Raw genomic sequence first — 17,223 nt, 5'->3', positions numbered from 1 at the left:
GAGAACGTGACTATCGAAAGGACTGATTGTTCTGAAAGAGGTCCCTGTATAGGACAGCGCTGAAGTGCTATTTCGTTACTTTTTGTTTATTTTGTCTGTTCGTCTTGCGACGATTAAAAGGGATGACCCGGTTGGTGTCCCAACATTCAGACTGTTTCTAGTCCATTACATTCATGATATTACAGCTCTCTGAACAATTTAAATACTGAGATGTATACTTGATATCATTTTCATGATGATATGAATTAAAGCATGTATTAAACATGGGATCAGGGTGGTGCAGTGATAGTGACAAGATTGTTCCTGCCTCACGCAAGATGCTTGCTGCAATGCGCACATTACTGTCTCTTTCAAACGTACTTACCCCCAATTCCTGTCCTTCGCTTTCTTTCTCCAAGTACCCAATTGCTACACAATCATCTTTGTAATAGACTTTAAGCCATCTGTAAGCTTAGAATGCCTGTTCTTCAAATCTTTTAAGGAACATTGTAATATCTTCGTAGTACATGTTTAATTATTCTATCCATCTATCTTCCAGTGTAGCGCTAGCCCCAGCAAGAAAACAGTACGAGGCAGGAACAATCCCTGAACGGGGCGCCAGCTCCTTTCTAGTGCTGCAACACCGTGTCCTCACATGTTTAATTATTAACAATATAGATTATTTAAAAGATGTTAACATTTTATCTGTATAATGTAATAAACATATTTTGCTGCATTTCATCTTAAAATTATATCGTCATCATATATAAATACACACTAAAGTGGCTCAGGTTGTGCAATATTATAACTGTATCACAAGTTTACAGTGAGGTAATTGTACTTATAAGTACAAACAGTTCTATATGGAGCACTTGATGGACTGATTGAATGTGTTTGTAGTTCCTGGGGTGAAACTGCTTCTGAACCGCAAGGTCAGTACAGGAAAGGCTCTGAAGCATGTGCCGTATGGGAGAAGTTCAAATAGGCAGCATTGCTGAGGCAGCGGGTGCTTGATGCTGTATACCGATAATTCTCTTTCCAATCAGCTGCTGTGGAGCTGTGATTCCACACTCAGATACAGTGATATAAATTCTCCGAGTGGTGCAGTGAGAGTAATATTGAAAAAGTTGATTCGCTGTGGCAACCCTAACGGGAGCAGCTGAAAGAAGAAGAAGGTGCAGTGAGAGTAACAATGCTAAAGCAGCTATGGTATTTGGAATAGTTTGGCCATTCTGTGGACCTCTATATTGTTACAGGTTAATTACAATCAGATGCCTTAAACTAATAAACAATATGCAGTTAATTTCAGTGTACTTGATAAAGCCGCATCAGGAATATGGATCTAAAAAAGAAATGGAAACCACACTGGAACTAAAGCACTGCTTTGAAGCTGGGTGCCGCCAGTTTGCAAAACTGAGTGGAGAACTTGCATACGCCAGGGTATGGGCTAGCGTGAAAATGTGCGTGGCCTTATGTCAAGTTTAGTTTTTATACATTGCGATGTGAGTGTGGAAACGTGCGTACACACCGTTTAAACATGAGGCCCCTGGAGTAGTGATGCTGCAGCATTACCAATTATGCTACTAACCCTTCACCAAAACACTCTTACTAATCAACTCTGTGTGAGCCATTTGTGAAGTAATGACAAAACCTTTTAAGACACCAGTGCACACTCACACACAGCCATGTTAGAAATGTCAATCTGCAGTACAAAGATTAAATATGTCAGATTAATCCAAAGTATGCACAGGAAAGTCCATACACTTGCTTTAACCAAAAAATAAAATATAAACATTTAAAAACTATTGCTTCTGACACCAGTTATTCAGTGTCAGCAGGCTTATTCTGTGAAGTGTAAAAAACAAGTCTCACTTTACCTTGAATTAATGTGATGTTGTTTAGTTTCAAGGAATGCTCCCAGTCCTTCAATCTGAGATCTTCAGTGACAAAGTTCAGAGTGGCAAATTCTTTGTTTATTTTAAGTGTAATATTCTCTTGCTTAACTTCTAAAAGTTTTATAGCCATAGACATATTTTCCAAATGTATCTTGAAGTTAGGAATGTCCTGTGAAAATAATGTGCAAAGAATACAAAATTAAAATCGTAATTGCTTTATGCTTTATCACATAACTATTCTTGGGAATAAAGCAAATAGCTATTACATGATGATATTATAAATGTTTTGTATATATTTAAAAATGTAAATTGTAGTTTGGCTCAAGGGAAAGTGAATATTTCAAATTAAATTACCTTTTTAATAACATCATCTTTGATGCTGAGTCTTGAAATTGTGTTATTCAGTTTAAGGTCTGTGTCAATTTTCAGTTGTTCGATGTGTGTATTTAGTTTCCAAATGTCATCCCTGATGGTTTCCAGGGAACTGCTAAGTGTAAAATTAAAGCTATCAAGTAGGCTCTTCAGGTGATTTTCAAGCTTAGTAAAGTTATACTGAGTTACATTTCTTTGTTCCTCTTGTTCAAAGGTATTTTCAAAATAGTTTTCCATTTGTTGCTTTAGTTTACTTCCATTTGTTGGTTCTTCAGATGCATGTGAATTTACTTGAAAAATAAAAGGGATTTTTTTTTTCATCACAAAAAAATTGAACATATTACAACAAGATTATATGTTTGTAACAGGTAAGGTTTCGGCTTTATTAAATACTACATTTCAGTGTTAAAGAAAACCAGACTAACTAGAAAATGAAGATAAATACAATTCCATTTTAAAGATTACTTATGACTGTTTATATGAAGATGAAACACAGTGTGATAGCTAATACTGTCCTTGCATCCACAGTTAGGTCCATAAATATTTGGACAGAGACAACTTTTTTCTAATTTTGGTTCTGTACATTACCACAATGAATTTGAAATGAAACAACTCAGATGCAGTTGAAGTGCAGACTTTCAGCTTTAATTCAGTGGGTTGAACAAAATGATTGCATAAAAATGTGAGGCATTTTTTTTTAACACAATCCCTTCATTTCTGGGGCTCAAAAGTAATTGGACAAATTAAATGACTGGAAATAAAATGTTCATTTCTAATACTTGGTTGAAAACCCTTTGCTGGCAATGACAGCTTGAAGTCTTGAACTCATGGACATCACCAGATGCTGGGTTTCCTCCTTTTTAATGCTCAGCCAGGCCTTTACTGCAGCGGCTTTCAATTGCTGTTTGTTTGTGGGTCTTTCTGTCCAAAGTTTAGTCTTCAACAAGTGAAATGCATGCTCAATTGGGTTAAGATCAGGTGACTGACTTGGCCATTCAAGAATTTTCCACTTCTTTGCTTTAATAAACTCCTGGGTTGCTTTGGCTGTATGTTTTGGGTCATTGTCCATCTGTATCATGAAACGCCGCCCAATCAATTTAACTGCATTTAACTGGATTTGAGCAGACAGTATGTCTCTGAACACCTCAGAATTCATTCGGCTGCTTCTATCCTGTGTCACATCATCAATAAACACTAGTGTCCCAGTTCCACTGGCAGCCATGTACGCCCAAGCCATCACACTGCTTCCACCATGTTTTACAGATGATGTGCTATGCTTTGAATAATGAGCTGTTCCAGCCTTCTCCATACTTTTTTCTTGCAATCATTCTGGTAGAGGTTGATCTTGGTTTCATCTGTCCAAAGAATGTATTTCCAGAACTGTGCTGGCTTTTTTAGATGTTCTTTAGCAAAGTCCAATCTAGCCTTTCTATTCTTGAGGCTTATGAGTGGCTTGCACCTTGCAGTGCACCCTCTGTATTTACTTTCATGCAGTCTTCTCTTTATGGTAGACTTGGATATCGATATGCCTACCCCCTGGAGAGTGTTGCTCACTTGGTTGGCTTTTGTGAAAGGGTTTCTCTTCACCATGGAAATGATTCTGTGATCATCCACCACTGTTGTCTTCTGTGGACGTCCAGGTCTTTTGGCGTTGCTGAGTTCACTAGTGCTTGCTTTCTTTCTCGGGATGTACCAAACTGTAGATTTTGCCACTCGTAATATTGTAGCAATTTCTCGGATGGGTTTTTTTCTGTTTTCGCAGCTTAAGGATGGCTTCTTTCACCTGCATGGAGAGCTCCTTTGACCGCATGTTGTCTGTTCACAGCAAAATCTTCCACATGCAAGCACCACACCTCAAATCAACTAAAGGGCTTTTATCTACTTAATTGATAATGACATAACGACAATCTTGCCCACACCTGCCCATGAAATAGCCTTTGAGTCAATTGTCCAATTAGCTTTGAGCCCCTGAAATGAAGGGATTGTGTTAAAAAATGCTTTAGTTGCCTCACATTTTTATGCAATCGTTTTGTTCACCCCACTGAATTAAAGCTGAAAGTCTGCACTTCAACTGCATCTGAGTTGTTTCATTTAAAATTCATTGTGGTAATGTACAGAACCAAAATTAGAAAAAAGTTGTCTCTGTCCAAATATTTATGGACCTAACTGTACTTTCTTACAATTGGCAAAAAGAACACTTTATTTACAATTACAAAAATGTTTTAAAAACTATGAGGCAGTTCAAAATTTAAACATTGTGAAAATGCAGTGGTTAGTGCTGCTGATCATTATTTATGTGAAATTTGCACAGTCTTCTCAAGTCTCCATAAGCTTTCCTCTGGGTACTCCAGTTTCCACTCACATCTCCAAAGAAATTCATGTTAGGTTAACTGGCCTTGCGCTGAACTGATACCCTGTCCGCGACAGGTTCTTGCCTTATGGACAAAGCTGCTGAGACAGACTAATCCCTCCCTAGCCCGTGATTCTGAAATAGATTAAGGAGAAATCAAAATGTTTTAATTACTGTCAATCATTAACCAAGTGCCTCTAATTTTCAAATAAACAACTGTTCCCATACGGAAAAGCATATGAATTTCTGAATGATTATAGTATTGCACAAACTCAACTATCTCGGCATCAGATAACTAAATTCAATGGATTCATTTTATTGCAACAGTATGCCAAAAAATAAAAAATGTATGGAGTTGTGGCTCTGAGGCTAAGGATCTGTGCTGGTATCTGGAAGGTTGCCAGTTCAAATCCTGTTAGTGCCAGAAGGGTTCTTACTCTGTTGGGTCCTTGAGCAAGGTCTTTAACATGAGAAATTCCTCCAGTGGCACGTACAATGGCTAACCCTGTGCTCTGACTTCCAAAGGTCATGTGAAAAGACAATTTCCCCTTGAGGATTAATAAAGCACATCACATTTATGTTTATATGTAAATTATGTAAAAAGAAAAAAACAAACTTCCTACACAGCATTCTAACATATCTTCCTCACAAATATACGTTTTTAATTCTGAAGGGTGCATTGAGCATCTGAAGATGTGAGTACTGCAGCATTACATTAGCTATTAAAAAGTCAAGCCCCTTTTTGATGTTTTAATATTAAGATGACTAACTGGTCTCTTTCAAAGCTATTCTGCTTTCCTTCCACTTATCAAAAAATAGCCAGATTTATTACATTGGACACATAATTGCTTGGTACAGGGTGTTGGCAAAGGAAACAGGACGAGCTCTGTGTCCTCCTTAAATTCATTTGCAGTATAAGGTATACTGTATGTAAGTTATATACAGTAAAGCTAAACTACATTAATTTACACCATTATTTAAACATGCTGGCGACTCATTTTTTAAAACGTTACTTTTTGAGATTGTTGAGAAAGGTCTGAGCAGCAGAAGAAAAATCCATGGGGCCATAAAGTAACATGTAAGCATTATATGAGGTTAGTATGGCAATAGGAAGACTACATGAAAAATAAATGAACAAATGGCAACAGATGAGATCTTGCATATATAGATCCAGAGAGGGTAACCCCTATAGCTTTACACAAAGCATGGTGTTAACATATTCTACCTTTAATTACTAGGTTCTGTCTTTTACTGAATTTCACCCACAGGTTATACAGGGGTGCAGGGTATGTTTAGGAAAATATGGTAATTGCTTGCAAAACTACAAGTATCTAGCCTTTTCTATTTATGTTTTCTTACTTATTCCTCACTTATTGATTGCATAGCAGAAATCAGATCCTGGTTTTCTTCAAATTTTATTAAATTAAATAGTGATAAAACTGAGGTTCTCCTCATTGGTACAAAATCAACATTATCCAAAACTGATAATTTTTCATTTGTTATTGATAATTCCTCTGTCTCCCCTTCCCCACAGGTTAAGAGTCTGGGTATCATCCTTGACAGTACTTTATCCTTTCAGTCTCACATCAATAACATCTCTCGGTCTGCATATTTCCACTTGCGTAACATTAATCGTATTCGCCCCTCCCTCACTCCCCACACCACTGCTATCCTTGTTCATAGCCTTGTCTCTTCTCGTCTGGATTATTGCAATTCCCTTTTCTTTGGTCTTTCTCGCAAATCTCTTTATAAGCTTCAACTGGTCCAGAATTCAGCTGCCCGCATCATTACTAGAACCCCCTCTGTTCACCATATCACTCCCGTTTTGCAGCAGCTTCATTGGCTTCCAGTTGAGTTCCGCATTCAATTCAAAATTCTTCTGTTAACTTTTAAGGCTATCCACAACCTTGCCCCTCCATATCTGTCTAACCTCCTCCATGTTGCCATTCCCTCCCGTACCCTTAGATCCTCTTCCTCCATCCACTTGACTGTCCCCTTCATCTGTCTTACCACTATGGGGAGCAGAGCATTCAGGTGCTCTGCTCCCCAGCTCTGGAACTCACTACCATCTGAGCTTAGAAATATTGAATCATTTTCACTTTTCAAATCTAAACTTAAAACTCATTTGTTTAAGACTGCTTTTTCTCTTTCATTACAATTGCTCTGTCTGATTTTAATTTTTGTATTTTAGTTTTGTTTATAATCTGTGTTTTATCTATTGTTCGGTGTCCTTGAGTGTTTAGAAAGGCGCCTACAAATAAATAAAATGTATTATTATTACTTATTGCTCTTGTGAAAGGGTAAAAAATCGTGATAATGGTTAGTTACAATGGAGTTAATAAATAATTAATAGGTATATAATTTTTTAGTCAAAATAGTTTTAGAATCAATGAAACTTTCATAAGTTAGACAATAATGTCAATTCAAAGGGCAAACTAAGATTGATCACGCCACATTGTTTAGACATTAATGGCCACACAAAAGGTAACTTTAAGTATAATGAATACAAAACATAACATTCAAACTGTTACAGTATGTGCTATAAATTTATTGAAGTACTGTAAACATTATATAATGAAAGGCTTCATTTTTCCTTTGCTTTTATTCATAATTATTTATCCATCCATCCATTTCCTAACCGGCTTATTCAATGCAGAGTCGTCGGGATGTGGGAGCCTATCTCAGCAAGCTTTAGGCACAAGGCACGAACAACCCTTGGACAGGGTGCCAGTCCATCATAGGACAAACACACATGCCCAAACACACTAGATTTAACTTGTATGTCTTTCAACTGTGGGAGGTTTCCATTTAAAACAACTAATTATCATAATTAAAAATTATTTCTGAAAATATGTTGCAGGTTTTAAGTCAATTAAGATAATTCAAAATATGTTGCAGGTTTTAAGTCAATTAAGATAATTCAAAGTGGATAACGAATAGTACAGTGATTTACTGCATACCTGATATATAGATGAGAAAGAGTAGAATGAACAGAACACACAAATACAGCACAATTATGCCAGTCCTCATTAAATGTTGCTTTTTTTGAAGTTCTGCAATGAGTTCCTTACACATTATTCCATCATGTACTGCAAAATATTGGAAAGAATTATATTTTATCACTTAAATAATGTTTACAAATGTAACACATGATCTTTGTTCTTAGGGCTGTTGATTCTGTCTCATATGTACACTTTCTACATTTACATTAAACTATTTAACAGAAGTAAACAAATTAGGTAGTTATGAAAGTATTTAACAAAGTAGATATATTTACATTATTATTGATATTCATTCACTAATTTTCCAGGCACAATTACTACAATACAGTGCAAATTCCGGCAGCAGCATTAGACACAAGCCAGGATAAAATCAGGATAGACATCATGGCATAAGTTGCCCGTATCTCCATACTCTCATGGAATTTACAGACATCAATCAGCTTAACATGCACATGTGCAAATTCTACAACAAGGACTGAAAATCTGAGAGGCAAAAGGGACACCCTAACAAGGCCTTTCTTTTACATTATGATTCTGTTTTCATTTTAATCTATTCTTCAGACAAAGAACAGATAGCTAAACTAGATAAATAAATGCATTCAAACCATACAGGGTACATAAATGAATTTCAGGCTTAAAAAAATCAGACTACTTCTACAGTACATCTTTTAACATTTTAATTCTTTAGAATCATACAGAAGAAAAAACACATTCAGTATTGATCATTAAGGAAGCAGAAATGTTTTCATTACATACTCTTTTTATATTGTTCATCAGGCTCAGTAGAGTCAGAGCTGCTTCTTAAATTTTCCATTAGTGTAATGTCCCCATTGCTCTCAGGTGCTCTATTCCATTTTGCCATGTTGTATTAAAATCTAAAATTAGACATTAGGCATTTATTGAGATTTTTTTAAAAACCAGTATGATGCATCCATTCATCATCCATTTTCTAACACATTTATTCAGTTTAGGGACATAGGTAAACAGTACCAATCCAGTGTGCTTTATTTGACTTATTTCAAATCTGTTATTGTGTCTTATCATGTATAAATATTTCTTCATGTACTAATTCAATTTAAATACAGTAATGTTTACTGCTTTTAATCTTCTTGTACATACATGTTTATTTATATATGTTTACATTACCTCATTAGATACAAGATGGATTTGAATTTTTAAACTTTTTGTAAATAAGCATATACAGAGCTACATACAGTATATCACCACATAGTTATCTATATATAGCATTATTATCTTTATTGGGTTTTTGTCCAATATTTGATAATCTTCAAACCTTTAACTGACTTAAGATGTGTGTTATAACACTCTTGAATATTCTATTGTGCTGCTTACTCAATTTCAACTGTTACTCAATATTTTCAAAAACTGGCCATCCTTCTGTTCCAAAATCAAATATATATATTATAGTCGTGGACGGTATGCATGGACTGGCCTTCCTGCCAGATGGTCCCAGTCCATTAATTAAGAAAGAAAAGACAGAACTCTTCCTGTATTTGCAATGAGGTTGGCATTGTTGTGCAAAAAACTTTCCTCAGTTTTCAAAGAAGTCATTCATGTAGACCAGATGGAAATGCAGAACAATTCTTTATTTGTACACAGGTATGCAAAAATATCTCAGTACATGGAGTGAGCAATCAATAAAACAATTCAGCTGCTTTTATGCTTTTCTATTACATTACCTACATTACATTACATTAGTATGATGATAATTTATTGTCATTAACTGAGCAAAGTCATATTTCTCCTGTGTGTGTTCAACAACTATTTAATTTCCTTTCTAACCAATAAACATTAGCTATGTTAGGTCATAAAAATATACCTAGTCTTGTATCTTCATGTATGATCAGATCATTTAACAGTATCATTGGTTGTGACACAGACAGTGCGAGTATTTACTTTAAACACTTCCAAAGTCTCTAGTTTATGGTGCCAATGATGTGTACAACAATAATCAGATATAGAACCTCTATACAAACAACCATGCTCGCATCCTCATACTCTTGTATACAAAGTTGCCCCTAATTACATCCAGTTGTGGTCTTAAATTAGATGAATACCTCTGCCATATAAAACAAACAGTATCTTGCTGACATTAGGTGTCAATCGTCCCTTCAGAAGATGTCAGCACTACTCTCATTAATGCAAGCCATTGGCTCATGTCAAAGTCACATTTAAATTGCAAGGGTTGTACCCAAGCTTCTTATTGATGTTAAAGTCTTCTACCACCAGCTGAGGTTTTTGGCTTGTATCTGGGCTTTCCAATTCACAAGCTGCACATTCACCAACTTTTTGCACAGGACACTCCTTCTCTGTTGTGCCGAATTATTACTTTGTTTTGGTATCTTCTATATTACTTAGGCCCAATTAGCCATAGTACTTTTTTTCTGTCTATATGGTCCTAAGTACCTGAGTTCCTAAAAACACTTACCACTATCCTACAAACTTTAAAAGGTCTGTACTATACCCTGTATCTAATTTAGCATGTTTAATCCTAACACTCAATATCATACAGTTTGTGTTCTAATATTATATCTAATTCTAATGCAAAGTTTATAATACATTAATACTGACATCTGTTCCATCCTTCTGTATCAATTACTGTTACACAAACTGTGACTATAAAAATAGTTGCGTTTTTGAGTTACCGTGTTTATAAACACACACACACACACACACACACATACACACAGACATAATTACCAAAAAATTGTATTTTCGGACTTGGGGAGATATAAAACGTCAAGATTCATCAAAATCTTGAGGTCGAATTTTTTTCATGATTATATTTATACTTTCTCTATACAGTGAGTTACTGTTAACAAAAAGCAGGCACCTCAGAAATAAACTGAAACGTTACTCACTCATGATTTTTCTGTCCATACGGTAAAGTTTTTGTTGACCACCATATTCCAGTTTCAGGCGTTTGAATTACATCTTGATATACAACAAGTGCAAAGAAAGATGGCATGTAAATCACTTTCTAATCCACACACTTTATACGTGTAATTATCTTGCTCTGTTACTGCAAATGCTGTGAACAGCCACCCTCCTTCACCAGCCACTGTTCACTGGACGAATATATTCAGGTGGCTTGTGGTGAATGACTTTCAGTTTTAGAGTTAAAAGTTATAAGGGTTAAAAACTAACAGCAAGCAAATTATTATTTTATTTCAGTTAGTCTTTCCAGCTACTTTAATAGTCTCGTTTAGTTTTAGTTTTTCATTTCGGTTTTGTTAACTATTTTATTTCAGTTTACGAAAATGTTTTTTTTAATAATAATTTCAGTTTTGATTTTAGTTTTCATTAACTATAATAACCTTGCACTGCTGCATACCTTGTCTCTCGGTCCAGCAGTTTCCGGCTCAGGTACATGACGGGATGATCAGCACTGTTGATGCTTTGGCTCAACACGGCCCCCAGGCCTGTGTCCAAAGCATCCGTCTGGAGAACAAATAGAAGAGAGAAATTGGGTGACATTAATACTGGTGCCGAAGTAAGGGCCTGTTTTAACTCCTGTTTTTTCGGACCATACCACATTGTTGGGAGCCCTTTTCTTCGTCAAATCAGACAAGGGCGCCACTCTCTCAGAAAACCGAGGTACGAACTGGCATTAGTACCCAGCTAACCCGAGAAAGTCTTGGACCTGCCACTTGGTTCGTGGATGGGGCCATTTCAAAATGCAGTCTATTTTGGACCACTGTGGTCTTACAGTCCCCCGACCCACCTGGTAGCCCAAATATTTCTTTGGATCGATTTGCTGACCTGTTGTACGTGTCCCTTCCATGTGCTGGAATTGATGATGACGTCATCCAGGTAGGCAGCACTATACGCATTATGGGGACGGAGCACTTTGTCCACCAGATGCTGGAAAGTTGCAGGAGCCACTTGTAACCTGAATGGAAGGGGTGCTAAACGCAGTCTTGACCTACGCGGAATCCGTTAAAGGAATCTGTCAGTATCCCTTGGTCATATCAAGTGTGTTGAGAAACTTTGCTTGGCCCAGCCTCTGGAGGAGGTCGTCCATGCTTGGCATGGGATAAGCATCGAACTGGGAAACCTGGTTAAGCCGACGGAAGTCATTACAAAACCTCCAGCTGCCGTCCGGTTTAGAGACTAAGACAATGGGGCTGGACCAGGGACTAACGCTCTCCTCGATCACTCCTAGTTCCAGCAGTCGCTTGATTTCTAGTTCTACTTCAGCTTTCTTTCCCTGCAGGAGTCTATAGGGCCACTCTCAGACTTCAACCCCCAGCTCAGTCAGTATGTCATGCGCAATCAGAGAGGTCCGACCCAGTTTTACACTCACCACCTCCTGTTTCCAGCACCTGTTTCTGTCCGACAGTTAACTCCTTGCCAAAATAAAGGGTGTCTGTATGAGCAAAGAATGAGCAGGGCTGACCGGAGGAGGGGTCGGGGTTCCTTTTCCTTTCATGGTTTCAGCAAATTCACATGATAAACCCGCTCGCTTGGTCGATGACTAGGTTGTTTCACAAAATAGTCAACCAATCCTTTCCTCACCTTAATTTCATAAGGGCCTAGCCAATGGGCAAGCAATTTAGAATGATAGGTGGGGACCAATACCATGATGCGATCCCCCGGATGGAACTCTCAGAGAGTTGTGCCACAGTCATAATACCGGGCCTGTACTACTTGCGCTTCGTCCATGTGACTTTTTAGAATAGGTCTGATCTTTCCAATTCTATTGCATAACTGTACGATATACTCTAGTACATTTGTCGAGGGAAGGGCCTCTCTTTCCCAGCCTTCCTTTAAAATGTCCAAAATACCCCAGGTTGTTGTCCGTACAATTATTCAAATGGTGAGAACCCCGTAGAGGCTTGTGGGACTTTGTGGGGCAAAGAGAACGATGGGGAGGAGTTGGTGCCAATTCCTCCCGTCCCTGCTGACCACCTTGCGGAGCATCGGTTTGAGAGTCTGATTAAACCTCTCCACTAACCCCGTCGGTTTGAGGATGGTACACTGCGGTCTTTAAATGCTTTATTTTAAGTAACTTGGCTGCTTCCTTGAATGTTTCCGAGGTGAACAGCGTCCCTTTGTCCGTAAGGACTTCCTTAGGAATGCCTACACGTGCAAAAACCCCTACTAGTTCCCTTGCGACTGCTTAGTTGTAGTTGAGTGCAAAGGAACAGCCTCTGGATATCGGGTCACATAATCCACGAGGTCTAATATATACCTGTATCCTCGGGTGGAGGGCTCTAAGGGTCCCACTATATCAACCCCGATTCTCTAGAAGGGCACATCAATTAGGGAAATGGGAATGAGAGGAGCGTGGTCGCTCTTGGGAATTTGCCATAGTTGGCACTCCGGGAAAGATATGCAATAATGGTGATCCTCCTCGTTGGATCCCAGCCAGTAAAATCGCAACTTGATACGCTCCACAGTCTTTTTGGAGCCTAAATGGCCTCCAAGGAGGAGGGCATGTGCTAACTCACAAACCTGCCGCCGGTAGGTTCGTGGGATTAACAGCAACTTCCAGACCTCCCCTCCATGTTCCGTGACCCGATATAACAGATCGTTTTCGATAACGAAGTGGGGTCCCTGTGGCATGGGTCGGTGTGTGCGTTGGCCATTTAACATGCTTCACAGAGTCGTCATTCCACTGCTCTCTCTTGAAAGAAGCCGGCGTCATTTTAAATTGAACCTGCATTTCAGAGAGAGGATCCGGTCTGACCTCAAGGGGCAGAGATTCCTCCCGACCTGTCGGGACGCGGGTGGATGACGTAGCTGCCTGCGACGTGCTGGGAGTTTCTCTGACTCCCTCTTAGCTCTCCATCTCGCCCTCCCAACATAATACACTGCATGGAGGCAGCTTGAGACGAGTCATCTTCCTCTACAACTAGGCCTAATGTTTGACCAGGAGCAGTCAGCAGTCTACCGCTTTTAATTTCAGACCAGTCCCTCACTAGAGCTACAGGAAAAGGTGGGTTGGGGTGGACCGCCACGGGGAGCTTTCTCAGTGATCCGTCCAGGCAGATGTAGCATAGGGCGGTTTTATACTTACAGACTTCTCTGTGTATGCATTTAACACTGGTCTTTTGTTTAGTTACATAAAGGCGAGCAACGATGGCAACGTTACTGCCGGAGTCAAACAATGCCATAAGTTTATGTCCATTGAGAAGCACTACTCCCGTATTCGTAATCGACAGGGGGTTAGAAAGGGCACACTAACGCTAGTATCTATCTATCTCCCCGTCCACCTCCGTCCCGCCTCATTCCTGGACAGGTTGCACGCCAAGCAGCCCGGGGACTTCGGGACAGGCTCCGGTTTATGTAGAAGAGGCTTAACATGTGGAATGTACTCTCTAGGGAATCCACTAGAGGACCGTTCTGCTCTAACAGATTTCGAGACTGGCATCGGTCTTTTTATGAGCCGTATAAGCTCATCCATGGAGTAAGAGTCTCCCCAGTCTGGTTGGATGAAGTTGTCAGGGAGACGCTACAAAAAGAAATGGTAGGCAACCTGCTGCACAATGTGATAGGGGGTGAGTTCACATGTTACAATAGCAAATGACAAAATATCTCTTGATTGACGATGAATGGGTTTAAGATCATCCATTTTATAAAGCTGTAGTGGGATATGCTAATAAGACAACACCCAAATGGATGGCTCTCAACTGCAGGGTATCAAAGGATAAGACTCCTACAGATGACACATGTATAACTATAGAAACTAATATATTCCATGGTTTAACTTCAAGCTTCCACCTGAGGGGTATTCTATCTAACTATTGTAAGAGATAATAGTATTTAGGAAGAAACATGGGTTTCATAAGTTTAAAGCTAAAAGAAAACATCCTTATTTCAAGCCTGGACAGATGCAGGTTAATTTACGTATAGTTTCTATTCTATTCTCATTCACTTTTAGCCAAGCAGGACAGTTCCACTTGATGGTTGGCACTAATAATTAACTACATGTACCGTTTAAAAGAAAGAGATAATTTATGTTAGGAGACACGGAAAAAATGAGGGCCATACCACTTTTTGTTTTCACCAGTTTTTGTCTTTTTGTGACTCAAAAACAAGTTTTACAGGATAAGTTGTCATTTTATGGAAAACTTAGACTATGCAAAACAATTATTATTATAGCAAGGTGGATGTACAATCAGGGGAATCTTTTTTCTCTTTCATTTTTTACTTTAATTACATAACTTAAAATACTTTTATAAAGCTTTGAATCAATAAGACTGAAATTTAAATTTCATTTTTATTTACTGTGAAATACAACCTATTTTTGGACAGAATTGTACAAAATGCTGAATAAGATTTTTACATTTATGGTGTTGTACTTTCCCCCAAATTAGTATACTTGACATATTATATATTGGTAAAATAATAAGGTTTTATATGGAGAGGATGCTGCAAAAAACATTTGGGGAAAATCAAATTATTGCATGTTTTTTGTTTAACATTCCATTCTGAAAGAATGTACTCAAAGGTGACGTCATTGTATTAAATCACTTGTTATTCAGATTATTACATTGATTCATATGTTATACTAAAGGGAATCTGTATTAATAAACTCTTATCATAAACTAAATGTCATTATTCTGCCTGCTTAATCCACACTAGGATTGTGGAAGGGGATTTAGTGGTGGGGGGCTTTCAGCCTAGCTAAGTTAACACAGGGTGCAAATCAGAAACAAATCCCGGACAATGTGCCAGTCCATTGAAGAACAAGAACAAGAACAAGCACAAACACACACACACACAAACACTAGGGCCAGTTTTAGCATTGCCTATTCACCTAACCTACACGTGCTTGGACAGAGGGAGGAAACTGGAGCACCCAGAGGAAACCCATGCATACATGGGGAGAACATGCAAACTCCACGCAGGAAGGATCTGGAAATTGAACAACGTGAACCCAGGTCCATAAATAAGAGGTATACACAAACATTAACAAGCATAAAGACAATATCAGAAAAACTCACAGCCAAACATTTTCTTCTCATGGAACATACTATAGATTGTAAATATTCTGTTTTGGAAATTGTAAGGCATCACCCATGGAATGTGGATTTTAGAAGTGTTTGCTGTAAGAAAAATCTTTGTATATTTTCAAATTTAATGCAATTATTCTCAATGGCTTTAATAAAGGTATCAATTTAACCTGTTTTCTCTGAGTAGCTTATAACGACTTGTCCCTTAAAGAGGAATGGGAAATCCTGAAACATGCTGATATTTTGCACAGCTAATTTTTAAATACATCAGGTCTGGAAAACGTTTGCGTAGGACAATATGAAAAGTTATGTCTTAGTAAGTCTTTAACGTTTTAGGATCATTCGCTGATTATGTGCAGGCAACAGACTTTAAAAACAGTTCAGATATCAATGATAGATGTAAATAAAAAGAGGTTTGTATTATTTATCATTGATTACCATAACTTACTTTGTATTGTATTTATTATTTAACCACCTTCTATTTAGTTACCTTATATGAAAATTGGATGTTTTGTTCAAGAGAATTCTAATCCCATGCTGAAGATGAACTGCTGAAAAAGTGATTTATCATCTGTCAGCTTCTCTGAACCACAGGGAGTTCCATTAAATAATATTATTTGTTAAACTGACCCACAGAATTACTTTCTTTAATGCAAATGGTTTATTATATAAATAAATACTGGTAACATACAGTGCCCATACCGAGCAATGTTTTACTAACTTTTTAAAAAACAATTCTAACAACATACACATGGAAGAAAATAAGTTACTTTGAAGAGTACATAACAGATTCAGGTAATATAAATAAGTGGGTTAAAATTACTAATACAAACAAATTTGGGTGCCATCTAGACATGCATGGTCTTAAAGTTCTGTGAATATTTATAATTTTATAAATACAGACATGGCATAATGAACTTATATCAGCATGAATCAAGGAAGTATATTGACATTTAAGTGAAGAATTAAAATTAAAGGGAAAAAAATCTAACTTTTTAAAGAAATTTTTGGATATCCAGTAATAGAAGAAAAAATGAACTAAGTTACTTGTACCTTCTGTTTATGATCCACTCTTAATAAAAACATCTGTTCATAAAGGATCTAAATAATTAAAATATTAATTATTAATAATCATATTAATAATTAATAAGAACATTGACTGTACTATTTAGTTTTTAATACAAACTATACTATTTTTAAACACTGTTAAGAGATTCAGTAAAGATACATTTCAACAAAAACGTCTTTGCATTACCAAATTTGTAAATATATGCATTATGTTTTTATAAGTTAATTGTACTAAGCAATTAAAATAAAGTTAAAGGAAATTCCACATCCTGAATACAATCTTTTTCATGTTAAGTTAAAAGTTTGTATAGCTTATTTTACAAGCAGAAGATTCAATCACATTTTATTAAGCATTGTTAATAAGTATTATTTTTTAGTTTTAAGGAAGCAGCATGTAGGTATGTGCTGAAATATATTACACAAAAACAACATGGTAAAAACATCTTATATTTAAATATAAGTTAAAAAATAAATACATCAAATATATTCTCAACCATACCTTTAAAGACTGCGCCACAGTTGCATTTCTCTCAGTTCCTCTTTCAGATCTCTTATTTCAAGAAATGCTTACTAGT

The 17,223-nt window shown here is 37.2% G+C and overlaps 1 protein-coding gene across 3 annotated transcripts in view; it reads right to left on the bottom strand.

Annotated features, from left to right (window-relative positions):
• The window catches only part of LOC114652064 (macrophage scavenger receptor types I and II-like), a 44,314-nt gene extending 27,091 nt beyond the window's left edge, over positions 1-17,223 (bottom strand). Inside the window, exons 1-7 of one of the 3 annotated variants that reach the window (XM_051927819.1) lie at positions 17,148-17,223; positions 16,634-16,681; positions 10,954-11,060; positions 8,355-8,473; positions 7,557-7,685; positions 2,229-2,536; positions 1,857-2,043 (exon numbers count right to left, since the gene is read on the bottom strand). In XM_051927819.1, coding sequence (XP_051783779.1) covers positions 1,857-2,043; positions 2,229-2,536; positions 7,557-7,685; positions 8,355-8,460 — 730 coding nt within the window. In that variant the 5' untranslated portion in view covers positions 8,461-8,473; positions 10,954-11,060; positions 16,634-16,681; positions 17,148-17,223. The remainder of the gene's footprint in view (positions 1-1,856; positions 2,044-2,228; positions 2,537-7,556; positions 7,686-8,354; positions 8,474-10,953; positions 11,061-16,633; positions 16,682-17,147) is intronic. The other 2 variants (XM_051927818.1, XM_028802239.2) reach the window with 2 other exon arrangements.

Source organism: Erpetoichthys calabaricus, chromosome 5 (assembly GCF_900747795.2).
Source record: "Erpetoichthys calabaricus chromosome 5, fErpCal1.3, whole genome shotgun sequence".
NCBI classification, from domain to species: Eukaryota; Metazoa; Chordata; class Cladistia; order Polypteriformes; family Polypteridae; genus Erpetoichthys; species Erpetoichthys calabaricus.
Note: the sequence above shows the minus strand (reverse complement) of the source record. Positions and strands in the feature narration are given on the sequence as shown.